Raw genomic sequence first — 16,176 nt, forward strand, 5'->3', positions numbered from 1 at the left:
TGGTGGAGTTAAGTACTCTACCTCAACTCTTTTTTATACTCAAATCTTGGCTGTATTTATGTTGGCTAATAAGGACTCTCATATAAGAAACAGAAGAAACTGTGGGAGTGAGATGAAAACACTATACACGACATTTAAAAGAATACAAATATTCTTTTTTCTTGGTCAAAAAAGTAGATATTGCACCATGCTTTGCTGAAAGCTGTAGAGAACCTGTGACACAAGTAAGAAGTAGGTACTATCACACTGCAAGTATTACTACTGAATAAATTTGCTGTTTTCAATGTATGTGTAGTTTCTAGACCATAGGAAAAATCCCTGGCTAGGCTCAGGTCAGTAGTCAACGGCATGGACATAATTTGCTCCAGAAGCACAACTAGTGGCTATTTCCCCCCACCACTTTGACTGAAAAAAAATATGTTTGAAACACGTAGCTAATATGTTCAGGTTTGAATGCTGTACTTGACTATTTGGGTGCATCTTTAGATAGCGAAACAACTGACCATCCACCAGTACTCTGAACTCCAAGCTACTTATACAGGTTGGCGACTTCATGTAGTGAAATAACACAATGCATTTCAAACGGACCATCAATCACTGCACTCGCATTGCAGAGAGATCAGATCCTCAACCCGCTCACACTTACAAAAAAAGGAGAATTCCTGTGTTGGCCAATGCAAAAGCGAGGCCTAGAATGCCACTGCCCATGATGGCATTGCTGAGGTTGAAGACGGACATTCCCAGAGAAGTCGTTCCTGGAATCTGGAGAAATAGAGGTTCACAGGTCAGCAACAGCTTGGAACAGAGCACAGAAATGCCGTTACACTTCAACTTGCAGGGTATATGATATATCAGATAGAAGTATCTACTGCTGTGGGAGCAAATTAGTAAAAACTGCGAGGTTTGAAAGTAAAAAAAAAGCCACCAAACTTTTTCACAGCTATATTCTGATCGCTGTCCTACAGATTTCCTAAATTCCAGTAAATACGTGGGCAACATACAAGTCATACAGTTTCAGTTTTAAAATCCATCTCTCACCACGCCTGTGGGACATCTTAGGTACATGAGTGATATATTGCGAGGCCATAAGGAACCACCATGGCCTCCTGCCCAGCACAGGCCTAGGGACTTCTCTTTCCTGAACCAGCACTTTTTCAAGACCACGTCTAAAGGCCCTCCCAACGCACAATGTACAGGTCATTTTGACAGGGAAGACCAGCAAGAAGGACTTACATATTCATCACACTTCTTCTTTTCCAGGTGGCTGTTTGTGAGACTTCTTCTGCTTTCTCGGTCCGAAATAAACTTGCTGAAAGAAGTCAGAGGATTTATTTCCAGCAGGAGTGGTTAGGAAACGCGAACAAGTTAATTCTGCGAGCAGCATGTGATTACAAAATACACAATGTATAAAAGCTGTATGCGAAAAGAGGTCAAACTCGTAACTATTTAAGGATCCCGATTACGGCTCCCTGACACCAGCACACACTGTGCCTCAGTAAAGGTACCACTTGTACAAGATCAGAACGGTAGTATTTTAGGGAATAGTATTTTAGGAGATTTTAGGGAATTTTAGGAAATGGTATTTTAGGAGATTTAGTAATGAAAAAGCATCATTTTTGTGGGCAGGAAAGCAATGAATTTTTACAGACACTAGCAAGACATGCTTCTCCAGGTGTCCTGCAGAGGTGAGGCCACCACTGTCTTAGCATGATGCTTGTGCCCAGCCTGGCTGCACTCCCTGGGCTTTGGCAATGCCACCACTGATCCATGCAGCACCCTGCAAGTGGGATAAGCCAGAGGGAACGCCACATACAAGCCCTCAGTTGCTGCCATACTGCTGATGTGGCTGGAGTTAAGAGGAGGAAGAGATGCTACATGCAGCCAGCGCTGGGTGGGACCATCCTGAACTGGGAGACATGCTCTGCAGGCGGACCTCAGGTTTGGGCTACCATATTGTCATCAAAAAGCCTTTCAAAACTCAGTACTGAATTCACTATACTGCAAAATTGAACACCTCTGTGCAGGAGAAAATGTGGTAAATGATTTTTCCTTCTTTGCACTTTTGCTTGTTCTGTGTCCCCAGTACATACACACTGAGGATCTCACTGACACCAGAGCAAGATTTGCTTCCTGCCTTTGTCTGTTGGTATCTCGGGGATTTATGACACTTCTGATTAGGGTGAGCTGCTATTTTCTCCCAGACCCTCTCTTCAACAAACAATTTTAGTTTGTATAATACATTCTTTCAGCTTTTCATCTTTTGAAGGTTTATGCACAATTAAGTCCCTGGCATCTCTGCTAATTTACAGATGGTTCTCGGGCACTGGCTACTGCATCAGCCATCGTACACACTACATACCTAGCCAGAGGCTGTCACCAAGCTTCAGAGGCCCTTTTTGCTGTAGGCAGATTAAGGTGGCTCTTCTTAAATGAAAACAAGCAAACAGTAAGCTGAACACAAAGTTCCCACAGCTGGGAACTTCTGACCAGGGACACACAGCTCAAACTCCGGCTGCGCATTATTTCCATACACCTGAAGGCACTCAGTCTGGTAATGTAATGCTGAATTTATAAATATAGAGCTCTATCAAACTTCCCCACTGCCCTGGTTGTGACCTAATTGCTAGCAATACATGAGAGCACAGCTTCTAAGGATATACTAAGATCATGCTGCTGACTTGGATGCTGCAGCTGACGCACTGAACTCCACGTCTAGTATTTTGTTCATCAAACATACCTTGTGCTCATTCGTTTGACATTAAGGCTAAAATCCTTAGAAGCAAATATCTTTGAAAGTTTGACCTTTCTCTACTACACACACATTTTCAGTTTATCCTTAAATTCGGGCAAAGCTGGCAAGATGTATTTAGTGTTATTGCTGGCTTTTTTTTGCAACTTTGAATCCTACCTATCAGTCTGTTTCAATTTGCTCTATATAAATATAAAACAACTATAGGCTTCTCCTGTATTTTTTAAACTATTACCTTCAGAAACTAATTTGCTGTAAAACAGAGATATGGGCCAGGCTCACCAGCCCTAAAGCAGCTGGAATAGATGGTTGATCCTCCCCTACCGTTTTAAGGAGTGAAAAGTAACCACTTCTAAGCTGGAACGATCCAAAATTAACTTTCTGAAGCTCACCGGGAAGGTATTTCACCCTCACGGAATAAAGTTTCAACCCGGTCTTCTATAGGTTCAGAGCATGTGGGTTTTTTTCCATGTCTGTTTAAAGCCCATCTCCTGAGCACAGGCAGCTGAGCGTGAGCGGTCTGACAAAGACATTCCAGCTCTCTCTTGAAACACCCTGCAGGCAATTTGTACAGGCAGGAGCACAGAGAAACGTTTTGTCTTTTTTGGATTTCTGAGCGCTGCTTGGAACATCTGTGGGCTTTGCCTCCTTCTTTCAGCCACAGAGGTCATGTGTCATTTCAGATTTCGTTAGAGTTAGGAGAGGAGTTAACTACTCTGATCCCCCTGCTTCTGCTCATCTGTAGGCATTCAGTCTCTGTTTAATAATCACAAAAGTAACAAATCTGTAGATCCTATAATATTATTGCCCCCTGGTATTAAAGTTCAATGAAAACTAGTTTCCTTGGAGAAAACTAGTCTGATGAGGTAAACTGATCCAAAGCACATTCTTTTGAGTTAGTCGTACATTAAAATGGACCGGATTTGCTGTCCAGCCTGTCGTCTCCTCTGACAATGTGGGCACACCTTCTTGCGAGACACAAAGCACGGTGCCCAGCTTTTTGCAGGGGGCTTCCCAGCCCTGCCTGCCAGCCAGGGGGCCGTGCGGCAGCTGCAGGGGTGTCTGTCTGTCCTGCCGGCTGCGCCCTGGCTGCGGCTGCCTGTGCTGGTGCAGACAGCTCAGCCGGCAAGCCCGGACGAGAAGGCTGCCTCGGGACCACGCTCCGTAGGTGGTACGGACGCACCGTGGGACACCCTACGCTTCCCGGGAATGGAATGTGTTGCTGAACTTAAAAAAAAAAAAAAAAGAATAAGGAGAAAGTAGGGCAAAGGTAGTCCAATAGATTCAACACGAATTTTCCCAAGATTTGCATTTTTTATAAAAATTCCATGCTTTTAAAATTTCAGAGTGTCGTTTTTCTGATGGTATATGAAAGGAACACACACTAGAAGACTAACATTTCTTGTTAAACCATGCCATGCGTCTGCTCTGCTTAACAGATTAGAAAAGGAGCTATTCATTGTCACAAAGTTGTATATTTGACCTTTATAAATCTGACTGGAATGAAGTGAGTTGACTGCTGCAGATTCTCCCAACCTGCGCAAGTACAGGTGCCACAGAAAGGCACGGTAAGGCAGTCTGTGCCTTCAGCGCCTTGCGGTTCCTTGACAAGCACCAAACCCATTTGTGCTGTTTCTTGTCTTCATTTTGAATGCTTAGCCTTAAAAGGCATAACCTGTTCTTGTATGTTTCTGCTTTCCTCGTGTCCTTCCTACATCACAGCCAAGCATGTTTATGCAAAACTTTTTTGGTACATTTATAAAACATCCTGGGCAAAAGATAATCAGTTCATCCTTGTGACGAATGAAGCCTCATGGTTGGCTTGGAAAGAATTTCTTAATCCAATTCTTTTTCTGGCTTGATTTAGTGAAACGTAGAAACTCAGTCTTATTGATAAAGTGATTTTAAAAGGACCATGCTTCACCATGGTCTCAAAATTTAATTTATTAAAGGACTTAAATGAGAAATGTTTGATAAAGGTGATATCCTGGAGCTAACCATTTTGGCTAAGCAGAGTTAAAACCATTTAGCCATCTCAGATACGTTTAAACATAATTAACTTAAAGTGATATTTGACAATGCCTTAAACATTTGTTAGGGAGAGCTGGTTTTGCCAAGCTGACAGAACTCTATCCTCAGGCAGTTTCTTAAACGGAGCTGCAGTGTGAGCGATGGCAAAGATTTCCAGGGCAAGCAGGAACAAGAAATGCAGAAGAAAACTTGCTCTGGCTCACACTATGGAACTTCGACCAGATCTGGGTACAGCTACCAGCAACCTTGTTAACTGAACAAGGAGGGCTCCTCACTTACGAGCAGCTGCAGACCAGGACAAGCATTCAGCCAGCAGCTTCCTGAGAGCATCATCGTAGTTACAAGTTTGCTGAACGGCTTAGTGGATTTGTCCTGCTGTCACACGAAGCAGCAGGTCACCTAAGCACTGATGCATGTCATGTTCAGCAATGGCACAATTGTGTAGCCAGGATAAATGGTTAAAAGATGGCAAATCCATGCCTGGATTTGCTGCAAGTTCCTTTATAGGTATTCCCAGAAAATATTTAACACTTGCATGCAAAGAAAAACCCCTCCCAACACAGCTCCTCCCAAAACGACATCCCCTCCCTACATACAACTGCATATATAAACGCATATTCAGGCCCAGAAAATGCTGGAAATCCAAAGGGAACTAGAGAATCCTTTTCCAAGACCAGGAAATATTTGGGGTTTAAATCAGACCTGGAATCAGCTTTTCACTGCTGTATCGTCCCCAAAAGACCCTTAAAACCGTTGCTCTACATTCAGCTTGAAAAATTATGCACTGAGAAAAAAAAAACAGTTCAAAATGAAATAGAGTGTGAAATCAAGCAAGTTGAAACAACTTAAAAAAAAAAAAAAGTCAGTTGAAAATTACAGATCTAATCTAAAGCTCAAGTGAAATCAACATAAAAAAGTCCCACTGATTTCGGTGGACTTTGGAGTTTCACAAGGCCTTACACGCTGTGTGTCTGACAGCACAGAAGACGATCTTCTGTACGCCTGTTAACCTCTTATCCCACAGGGACCGGACATTTGCCAGCACAGCTGTAGGAAGGGAATAACCACGTCCTCAGGGGATGTGCCTGCCAAGGGGAGCAGAACAGGGTCCAGGTACCATGAGGGGTGCTTGCAGGAGCAAGGAGTGGCGAGGTGGAGAGCAGCACGAGCACGACGCTACGCACAGGGCACGACGGCAGCGGGCAGGATGCATGAGTGAGGAGGTGCCCAGCAAGCACCCAGGCAGAGGGGAAATAGCGATGGGATATTTGGTACAACCAAGTGGTGCTCCATGGAGGAAGAAAGTCACCCACAAGGGAAAAGAGAACTGTGGAATATGCTCATCTGCTTGAAAAGCCAGAGCAGGACTTTGAAATTCTGTCTTTCTGATGCTTTCCACACCACGTTTTTCTTCCCTCCTTTGCTTGGCCCTGCTCAGACTTGGCCATGCTCACAACACAGCTCCACATGCGCTCACTGAAAGAGGATGGACTAGTGGGGTTTCTCCCCCTGCCAGTTACCTGTGGCACCAGCCAAAGAGCTCAGCCACCCCTCCTCCTGTCAAGGACATCAATCCTCAGCAGGCTCTGGGGAGCGCCTCCACCGCTGTCAGCTCCTGAGCTCCGGGGGAGCCAGCAGAAAAGTCAGCAGGTTCATACAGGAATTGTTTTGTTTTGGCAAAGTCAGAGGGGTTTTTTTCTCTTGCTCTCACTTTTTTTTTTTTTTTTTTAACAGAAGTGGTTTGCGTTTCGCCCTGGCACTTTCCATCAAAGCAGTTGCATCAGAAAATTCCTGACCAGCCCTCACCTCCACCAGCGCAGCTGCGCTGTGGTCGCAGCGCTGCAGGGTGCAGCTGGCGGCTGCCCCAGGACTTCCCCGGCCAGGCTGGCTCCAGCCCTGCCCCCTGGGGCTCAGCACTTCAGCAGGAACCTTGGTCGAAAAACGGCTTCGTGCTCTACAGCTTGCGAAACCCAGCCGGGGCACAGCAGCAGATCTCAGCACCTGTTGGATGCTGGTGCCCGGCGGAGACACCTGGCAGATGTGCCATCACATCCCTTCTGTAAATGACTATCCTGTAGGAAAGTCATTGGCCAGTTTTCACCAAAATCGATGAAGAGTTGCGCTCCTTAGCTGGACGTGAGTTAGGTGCAGGTCTCTGTTTGACCAGCCCCTCGCTCTCCCTGCCTTGGGGACAGCCACTGCTGCCAGGTCCGTCCCACCCTGGAGTGAACAGCGAGTGCCAGCCGCACGTGCCACAAGCCTGGGGACAGGGATGTGGCCAGGCAGGTTACAACTGTCACAGCAGAGACCGAAGGTCAACGAAGTGATCTGCCCCGTGCTATTCCCTTGGTCGAACTGCATTTATTATTATTACTTCTCCGCTGCGTGCGAGTCGACGTCTCAGAATGTTGGCTTTTTGCTACGTTATATGTTTGTGCATTTTATTAGACTAATTTGAAAGATTCGAAACGATGAATAAATTGCCACTCTGTTTGCTTTATCTGCTGTTGCAGCCTATGCCCAACAGATGTCACATATGAAATTCAAATTACATCTTCAAATGGAGCATGACTTGGCGATGAATAATTCAAAACATATACTGAAAATTAGAATGCTGTTTTTAAACAGTGTGTTTCTTAGCACAGGCAGCGTCAGTGGAAAAATACTCACCTATTTATCTGGCCATTTTCCACCTCTGTGAAATCATTTGAATCATTGCTGATGTTATCATCTTCAGGGACAGTCATATTCTGCAATTCAGTCAGTTCTAATCCAGCTTTGAACGGCATCCTGGGCGAGGAACTGTACGTATCCAACTGTTTCTCAAAATGTTAGTGTTTGGTTGAGGTCTGGTGGGTAAACTGCAGCCACAGTGTCAGCGACCTAGGTGAAACACAGAAAAAGCCCAAGATGTATGTACACACCAACAGCAAGCAATATGACCAGGAGAATACAGTGAAACCTGGAAAAGAGGGACCATGCTACCAACCAATTTGATATTATTAGAAGCACTTCAGGCTGCAACATACATGCATTGCAGAAGAGTAGTGACGTTAAACTCCTCAATGAGATCCTTACAAAATTACCCAGTCCTGACCTTAAAATTTACCCAGTCCCACAACCGACTGCTGAGGATGGTGCTGGTAGTTATAGCTGCTGAGCAAACCAATTGTGTTTGTTTTAGAAAAAGAGACTCACGACCTACGAATTAAGAAATAAAAATGATTTGCTTGCCCAAAGCCCATTTAGTTATTCTGTGTTCATCTTCTGTATGTTCTCGCTGATGGCCTTTTACGTTAAAATATAAAATACCTCACTTCTGTGCTGCTGCTAAGTGGAGGAACAGAGGGACAGAGTTATCACAGCGCTCTCCTCTGCTGCTGTCTATACTCCAGGTAGTTGAATGTGTTAAGTTTTTTTGGTAAAGAAGATTTACAGAGGATACTCTGCGTATGGCTGAACTTATTCTGAACAGGGACAGAAACAGGCCCTTAAGCTTACATCTCTTACGTATAAAGAATAACGTACAGCTTGTGCCAAGCAATTATTATTTAGAGATCAGGAGGTCTCTCCACTGACAGATGCGTTGCATAAAAGCAAAAACACCAAAGGCAGCTCAAGCAAGGCTGCTACAGACAAATTTCCTTGTCAGAAATGCAAATCAACCGAAAGACCAACGTTTTCCGGAGCCTGACCACTGTCAGCTGAACGACAACTCCTGCGTGATGCTGAGGCACTGGATTGTTATTCAGAAACAAGCTCCCGCACCACAGCTCTCTTAATTCCCATTTTGTGAATGAACGGTCTGCCCTACTGCCAAACAACGATTTGCAATTCACCCTGGGGTACTTGGTGAATGTTCACATACCAGATCCATTTGGGGATATTTTCTCAAACCCCCAGAGCTACCTCAAAACCGTCAAACTACTCACAGGCAACCACGGAAGCAAGAGCATCCCCAATTAACTTTACAGGACCCGATGCTTTGGGCTTGCTTACGCCACCTCCCCAGCGCACGGAGGAGGCCTTCGCAAAGGGGCCCGTTTCCCCAGAAGTGGTTTCTCAGACATAATTTCATTGTGAAATTTAGACGTGCTCTTAGAAAAGCCCAGGCTGCCCCAGGGCACCTGGTGTACAGACAGAGCAGCTCCATGGGATCAGGGCCTGTCCTCCTGGGTGCTACGATGGTGGCCCACTGCTGACAAATGGCTGCAGGCCGGCAAACGGGGGGTGGCTCTGGCGGTGACATTCTGGAACAGTCTTCCCAGAGGCATAAAATAGTCTACCTATTTTGGAAGGGAAGCGTGATCTTTTTGTGAAAGGATAAAGCCATAGGAGGCAGCGGCTGCTGAGGTGGCAATGGCTGAGCACACTGCATCCTGAAGCTTCTTGTGACCGTGAGTTCCTAAAATAAACAATGCCTTAATAGAAGTGGCAATGTCTGTGCCGAGATCTGTATCTGCTGACATTTTTAAAGCTATGCAGAGGCTCCTCTGAAATTCAAGCAGTGCAACTTTCCCTTTGGGGGCTGTTTTGCATCTCAGTCCCCCAGGAGGATTTTCCCAATCGCCCTGACGCTGCCTGTGCTTAAGAAATTCCACACTGAGTGTGTTCAAAAACAGGTGCTGAAATTCACCCTTCTGTGAGGTAAACAGCGTGCTGGAAAGCAGTCTTCACAGCTCACTGACGTGCAGCTCCTGCTTCTCCTTTCTGCCGTGGTGCAGCTCAAACGCTGGGGTCCGACCGACAGGAAAGCGGCTCGTTGGTTCATTTGCATGGAATCTTTGCAATGCAAAAGTGATGACTTTTTTCTTTGTTTGTTTGTTTGCTTGTTTTAACTAAAGCTCAGATTCGACCGAAAAAAAGGATTGAATGAAGATGCAGCAAAATGCTAGTGCAACTTAAGCCAGCTGAAACACGAGCAACAACTTCAGCAGATTCCAGATTTCAGACAGATGAGTGGCTGCTGCAACAGCGTGACAGTATTTTGGAGCCTGTACTAGGTTCTCGCTAAGTTAAGGGAATTACTTAAACAAAACAAAACCCTGAAACCAAAAACACTGTTGAGCAAAATAATTCATTGCACTTTCAAGTATGAGAAAACTTGATCTCAGTGCCAAAACCTGAGGGCAGCGAAGAGGGAACCACGGGGCTGGGGACTGAAACTGTCACAGCGTGAACTCACTGCAAGCCTTTGGCGAAGGATAACCACACCATCCTTAGCACCTCCATCTGTAAAGCTGGGATGACAATAGCGACAATACTGCTCAGTCTGTGAGGTCCTCACAGGTTCAGAGAGAAAGGTGGTATGTGTGATATCCGGAAAAAACCTCTAAGCAAACCTCCAAAATTTTGCAAAGATAACTTTCCTTAGATATATACAGTGCAAACCTTTTGTCAGAGCTAACCACGTTAGGCTCCCTCCGCAGTCAGCAGAGTACTACAGGTGGCTGCAGGAATTTCACCCCCAAAACTCCCATTTCACATTGCAGGCTTTATTTTGCTCATTGTGACGATCAGCACACAGGACCCAAACAACACCGACAGTCCCCAGGGGCAGCGTTCACATCAGCCGGGTTTTCTCCCCACGTGCTGCCCCTGTCAGCTTTGGGCACTGCCAGAGGACAACTTGCCCAGCCACGCTGAGCTGGAAAGGCAGAGGGAAGGAAGCAAGCCGTGCCTCTGGTGTAGGTGCCACTGATGCTGTGGGAAGGAAAAAATAAAAGCTTCAACTAGTAAGAGTCACTATATGTTGATTCTGAGCTGTACTCGAAGAAGGATGTATTTTTACCCGAAGGCGTTTTCATTCAAGCAATGTCATAAGATAAAAGAAAATAAAAATGCTACCTTGGCAAAAAATCCTTGACTGAGCTTGATTATTTAATGTGAATTAAAAATAATCTGAAGAGTAGTTTCAGCAATCCCACCGTGCTTGCTACTCTGCCCACCCTTAAACTTCCCAAACAGAGAAGTTTCAGATACTTGCAGTCAAACCAGACACAGTCTCCAGACACACAGAGTAAATCAGCAAGGGAAAGTAAGAATTCTGCCCTTACTTCAGACTTCCCCACTCACATGGGCAAATAGTTCATTGAAGTATGAATTGCCCTGAGGGAAAACCAGAAAAGGCTAAAGTCACTTCTAAAGGAAGCTCTAGGCCCTCAGTTCAGTAGAAAAAGCTCTGCTGTGGCCTACGAGCTTGGCTTTCTCTTTAGACATCCCATGACATGTCCTGTAAAAACCATTATGGATAATTTACTCATCGTGTACTCCTTGCAGAAAATGGGAAAGATTACAACCGGTCACAGACTTCAGGAGGAGGACAGTGAGATGACACAGGAAGATAAAACAAGTTTATTTTCCTCAAGGACACGGAGACCTTCACAAGCCATTAAAACACATTGCAAGAGCTGGGCTCCTTTCTCTGTTGCCTTCTGAAATATCAAAGGAAAAAAACAAATCCTGCTACTCCACTCTTCTGGATTGTCAAAGTTCCACAACAGCAGAAACAGGCTCAAAAAGTTTGTATTTGAAAAAATACGGTAATGCAGACAATCTAACTTTATTTCTTCTCCTGGCTCAAGCATGAACCCTTTCTAGGCAGTACCTGGAGGAGCTGTAGTATCAGAAAACCCTTTGCTAGAAGCAGCATATCTAATACTAACGTCACTACTGGTGGTAATGGTGGTGGTGTAACTTACAGGGATTTGTTGTCATACCCTGCAAATGACATCATGCAAAAAGTACCATCTTAGGATGCGTGGCTGCCCAGCAGCTGCCCAGCTATGTGGCAGGGTATGGGAAGGGCCGGACACCATCTTGCCCGTCTCTGGGTATGGTTTTCGTCACGTCGACTTGTACCCTCACCACACACTTCATTCATTGCACATTTCCCGCAGTCTTTGGGATGGCAAATATCCAAGGCACACTAAGCAATTTTAAGTATGGAATTCGAGACAATTTACTTAAAAGCTGAAATATGACTCAACTTCCTGGCCAGAAGGAGTTTTGCCAATAAAACTCCCTCTTGTTTGGTTAGGAGGTATCAAAATCCAGCACCTGAGTTTCTCACACGCTGTTTCACTCCCGCAAAGCCTGAGATATGATACATCTTTCTTTGCTCGTACCGTTGAAAGTTCTTTCAAAGAAAAGCAACGTGACTGGTAAGACTCCTTGGATATAAATAATGAAACGCCGAGCCTGAAACTCTGCGTACGGACTATTCGCTTAGATGACAAAAAGCAATAATAGGTTTTAGACGTAACAGTATCACATTGAAAGGCTGGGAAGCAACCACCTCCTTTCTGTGCAGCATTAGTGACACCTGACATCTGGAACATCAAGTTCCTGTTTTACTCCTAATCTACAGGAAGGACAAAATGGAGAGATGAGAGAAGCGCCACTGAGATAACAAAAGAGCTTGGAAATTAAAGACTGACTCACATCCACTGAGCAAACATCTGAGGTGCTGAAAATGTCACTGTCTCCAGCTATTCGGTACTGCCCCTCTGCAGCCCTGGGAGTGGGAGGAAGGAAGCGGGTTCACCCCAGCCACCCTGGCTCGTGGGGGCCAAGGAGAGCAACCAAGGTGCCGGCGTGCCCCTGCCACCAGCGGCAACACCGTCAGGCCGTGGGGAATGAGGTTGCCAAAAGCCCTCCCAGCTGCAGCAGCTGTTGGCTCGGCGACTGCAAGCTGTCACCTTCCACATCCAGGCTCCTCTCGCACAGAGCCCCCCAGCACATGGAGAGGGAACAGTTAAAAAAGAAGGTAGCGGGGAGAAACAAGCCAGTGAGAGGAGACTCGACAAGGAAGCTCAGAGAAGGATGCGATGAGAAAGGAGCGATGTGCACAGACGCAGATGCTCAGCCCTCCTCGGCGCTGTGACCTTGCTTCGCAACGGGAAAACGCTCCTGCTCTGCCCCATCGCGCTCTGTGCTGCCCTTCCAGGCTGCAGGAAGGAAGGGAAGAGTCCCCGAATTAAGTCTCGACAGGCTACTCAGCTGATCAAAGGCAGGCAAATCAGAAATCATAAAATCCTAGTCTGATTCACCCAGTGATTCATTACTTCAGGCAAAACACTTAAAGATGAGCCATAAAGGAAAATGGTTTTAAGTACATTTCTGTTCTGAGCCCTTCCCAGTCAATTTAGCAAAGGCATTTGGCAGAGTAATATAGTCACATTTTTTCCTAATTATATTTCTCTGTGAAATCCTCTCAACAGTCTCGGTTTTGCTGAAGAGATCCCAGGACGCACCACCACAAATAAACGAACTCTTGTGTTGCACAGGGGCTGTGCGGTGGGAGTGCTGCAGGATGGGCTACAGCAGGGCAGCAGACGATCAGAATGAATCCACAAGGGCTAAATAGCAGCTTTGAAACTCTTATTTAAAATAAATTTTGTACCACAGAAAGAAGAACTCTTTGCGTAGGTCCACATGTAACTCACTTTTCCTTTTTTCCTGTTTACGTGTAATTTCTTTACTTCACTTTCCTTGACTGTACAAGACTCAGAGCAGTATTTACCTGATAACCTTACACAAATATTATGAGTTAACTGGAAAAGGGCTGTAAAGCACTTTCAACATGGAAAAGCTGCTATTTTTCCCAAGAGTGGCTGCTCAGGCTTCTTGGATTAGATTAAGGTTACAGCAATAAACATATATCAGAAAGAAAACTTCATTCAGGCTTGAAATATTTACATATTCCCACAACATCTTATTTGCCGTTTTAACACAAACTTCTAAGGCAACAGTAATCGTCACGCTGGGTGCTCAGAAAAAAATGAGAAATAACACAGAGGGAAAGCAGAGGGCAAGGGAGGAAGGAAAGTCCCATTTCTGCTCAGTCACCCCTCTGCCCCCTGTAAAAAACAACCCCCCAGATTAGAAAATCTGGATCAGACAGAGGAGGAGGAGGAGCCTGCAAGCACAGAGCGCCCTTCCTCCCCCTCCAGGCACTAAAACCCTTGTAAAAAGCAAGGTTTGGCCAGGAAGGAGGATCGATCCTCCATGTTCTCCTGCAGGCTGCGGAGAGGCGAGGCAGAGGCCCGGTGCCCGGGGCTCGCATGGCCCAGCAGGCCGGCCCCGCGGCTCCCTGCCACCAGCGGCGAGGCAGGGGGTGCTGCTGCTGCTGCGGCGTGCGCCACTGAACCACGCTCTCTGTGCTGCCTCTTTGGACTAAAAACCTCCAAAAAGGCAAAGTCAAACTGCAGTCATTCGGTGCGACCCCGCTGTAGTCGGCGACGTGCCACCAGGCTGCCGCAGAAGGCCTCTGCTCACCAGGAGCGTGGTGGTTCCTAGATCTCTGACAGGTTTCTGCCCCTTGGCCTCAGAGCAATTTGGGAATGGGCTCCCAGCCTGGAAATGGCAATTGTTGGTGCTATGTATCCTTCAGCAACAGATGGATTTTCCTTTTAGAGGCTTTTTAAACGAAGTTCATGCTTCGGTGGCGAAGGAAGAAAAAGTTAGATGGAACGGTGCTCTCGCTTTCTCCCTTTGTAGCACCCTTACTTCTGAGGTGGTCAGGCTCAGAATATATCTGTGTTTCCTTCCAGAGCATGTTCGATCGATCAGAAATGAGCTTGTTCTAATACTTTACTTCTACGACAACAGCTGCCCCCCCTTGTTTTGCCTTTCAAGCAGCAGAAAAACCCAAGGCCGCCACCGAGAGGGGACGGACACAGCCCGGGATGCCCGCACCCGCTGGCGGAGGTGCCCAGCAGCAGCAGGGCTGTCGGCACGCGGCAGGATCCCTGCTGCGCCTTCCACGAAGCCAGCTGCCGCAAAGGGCTTTCATTTCACTTCCTCCAGTGTCACGTAAACAAAGCGCAGTTTTACACACTTCCCCATCGCCTCTTGCACGAGGGGGGGCTGGGGGAGAGGGGGGGAATTACAGCTACAGGTTGCGTTGCAAACTCGGGGAAACAATGGATCGATACCACTGCCCTACCAGCGAGCTGCAGGTCCATGCACACACGTGCGTATGTACTGCGAGCCGTACGTCCACGCACACACGTGTGTATGTACAACGAGCCGTACGTCCACGCACACACGTGTGTATGTACGAGCCGTACGTCCACGCACACACGTGAGCGCATGTACAAGCGTGCATCCAAACCTGACTCTTTTTTGTCCGCGCCTTGGGCTCGCCAGGAGCACGCAGCGTGGCTGCGCCCCACACACACGCGTGCCCTGGGCCCTGCCGCATTTCCCCAGAGCCACCCGAACCCCACGGGCCCCTGGGGCCGGGCAGGGCACTGGGGGGGGCCCAGCAGGGCTCAGCCCGCAGCGGGCGGCGACTGCGGCACACGTGGGGCCACCAGGGCGGGTGGAAACCCTCATTATTTCAATTTTCTATTATTTTTTAAAATTATTTTGGCGCTGCCAGCGAAAGCTCCCGGCTGCTAACTGCCATTTTACATTTTTTTTCCTTTAACATTTTTGGGTTGAGGCAGCATCCCGGCACTCCCCCCCCCCTCGTTTTCCTCCCCCCTCTCCAAGCTCCCCCCTCCGTGTGTGTGCCTATGGGGGGGGGAGATGCCGCATGCCTCCCCCTCCCCAAATCCCAACCTCCAAAAAGGCAAACCTCCAAATGCAAACCTCCCCAAAGGCAAACCTCCCCAAAGGCAAACCCCCAAATGCAAACCTCCCCAAAGGCAACCCCCCAAAGGCAAACCTCCCCAAACGCGAACCTCCCCAAACGCGAACCTCCCCAAACGCGAACCTCCCCAAACGCGAACCTCCCCAAACGCGAACCTCCCCAAACGCGAACCTCCCCTCCCCATTTCCCCCAAGCCGGCCCCGCTCTCTCCGCGCATTTTTCGGGGGTCGGAGCCGGCTACGATTTTTTTTTTTTTTTTTTTTTTTTTGGGGTGGGGGCCGCTCGCGGCGCAGACAAAGCGCTGCCGGCGGGGGGCCGGGGCCCGGCTCCGCAGCACCGTGCGCGGCGCGGAGACAAAGGCGGCGCGGGGAGCGCGGCCCCGGCCCCCGATTGCATCAGACGCCGCCTTACCTTCCCCGGAGCCGCGGGGACCCCCCCGACGTGCGACGGATCCCCCCCTCTGCCGGCGGCGGCACCCCCGGAGCGAGGATGCGCTAAAGAAATTCAATAAAATAACCTCGGCGGCGCAAGCGGGAGGACCCGGGGAAGGGGAGGGGGGGGGGGGGGGGCGGGGGGGGTTGGAATTAAATCGCAGGGCAGAGGACGCAGAGGATGCCGCTCCTCCTCCTCCTCCTCCCGCCGCGGGTGTGTGCGTGCGGAGGTGGGCGGGCGGCCGGGAGCGCGCAAGGCGCGCCGCCGACACGGCATCGGGGCCGCGCAGGGGACGGGGCCGCGCCGCCAGGTGCCGCGGAGCCCCCCCGGGACCCCCCGCGCGGGGACCCCTCCCGCCGCCGTC

The 16,176-nt window shown here is 48.0% G+C and overlaps 1 protein-coding gene across 2 annotated transcripts in view; it reads right to left on the minus strand.

Annotated features, from left to right (window-relative positions):
• The window catches only part of SLC38A1 (solute carrier family 38 member 1), a 42,168-nt gene extending 26,218 nt beyond the window's left edge, over window positions 1–15,950 (minus strand). For both annotated transcript variants that reach the window (XR_010829351.1, XM_066992238.1), the window contains exons 1-4: window positions 15,792–15,950; window positions 7,451–7,663; window positions 1,234–1,309; window positions 647–762 (exon numbers count right to left, since the gene is read on the minus strand). Coding sequence is in view for 1 of the 2 variants with exons in the window: in XM_066992238.1 (XP_066848339.1) it covers window positions 647–762; window positions 1,234–1,309; window positions 7,451–7,569 (311 nt within the window). In the remaining variant the exon portion in view is untranslated. The remainder of the gene's footprint in view (window positions 1–646; window positions 763–1,233; window positions 1,310–7,450; window positions 7,664–15,791) is intronic.
• Between the last annotated feature and the right edge of the window lie 226 nt (window positions 15,951–16,176).

This window comes from Anser cygnoides, chromosome 1, assembly GCF_040182565.1.
Source record: "Anser cygnoides isolate HZ-2024a breed goose chromosome 1, Taihu_goose_T2T_genome, whole genome shotgun sequence".
Taxonomy (NCBI): Eukaryota; Metazoa; Chordata; class Aves; order Anseriformes; family Anatidae; genus Anser; species Anser cygnoides.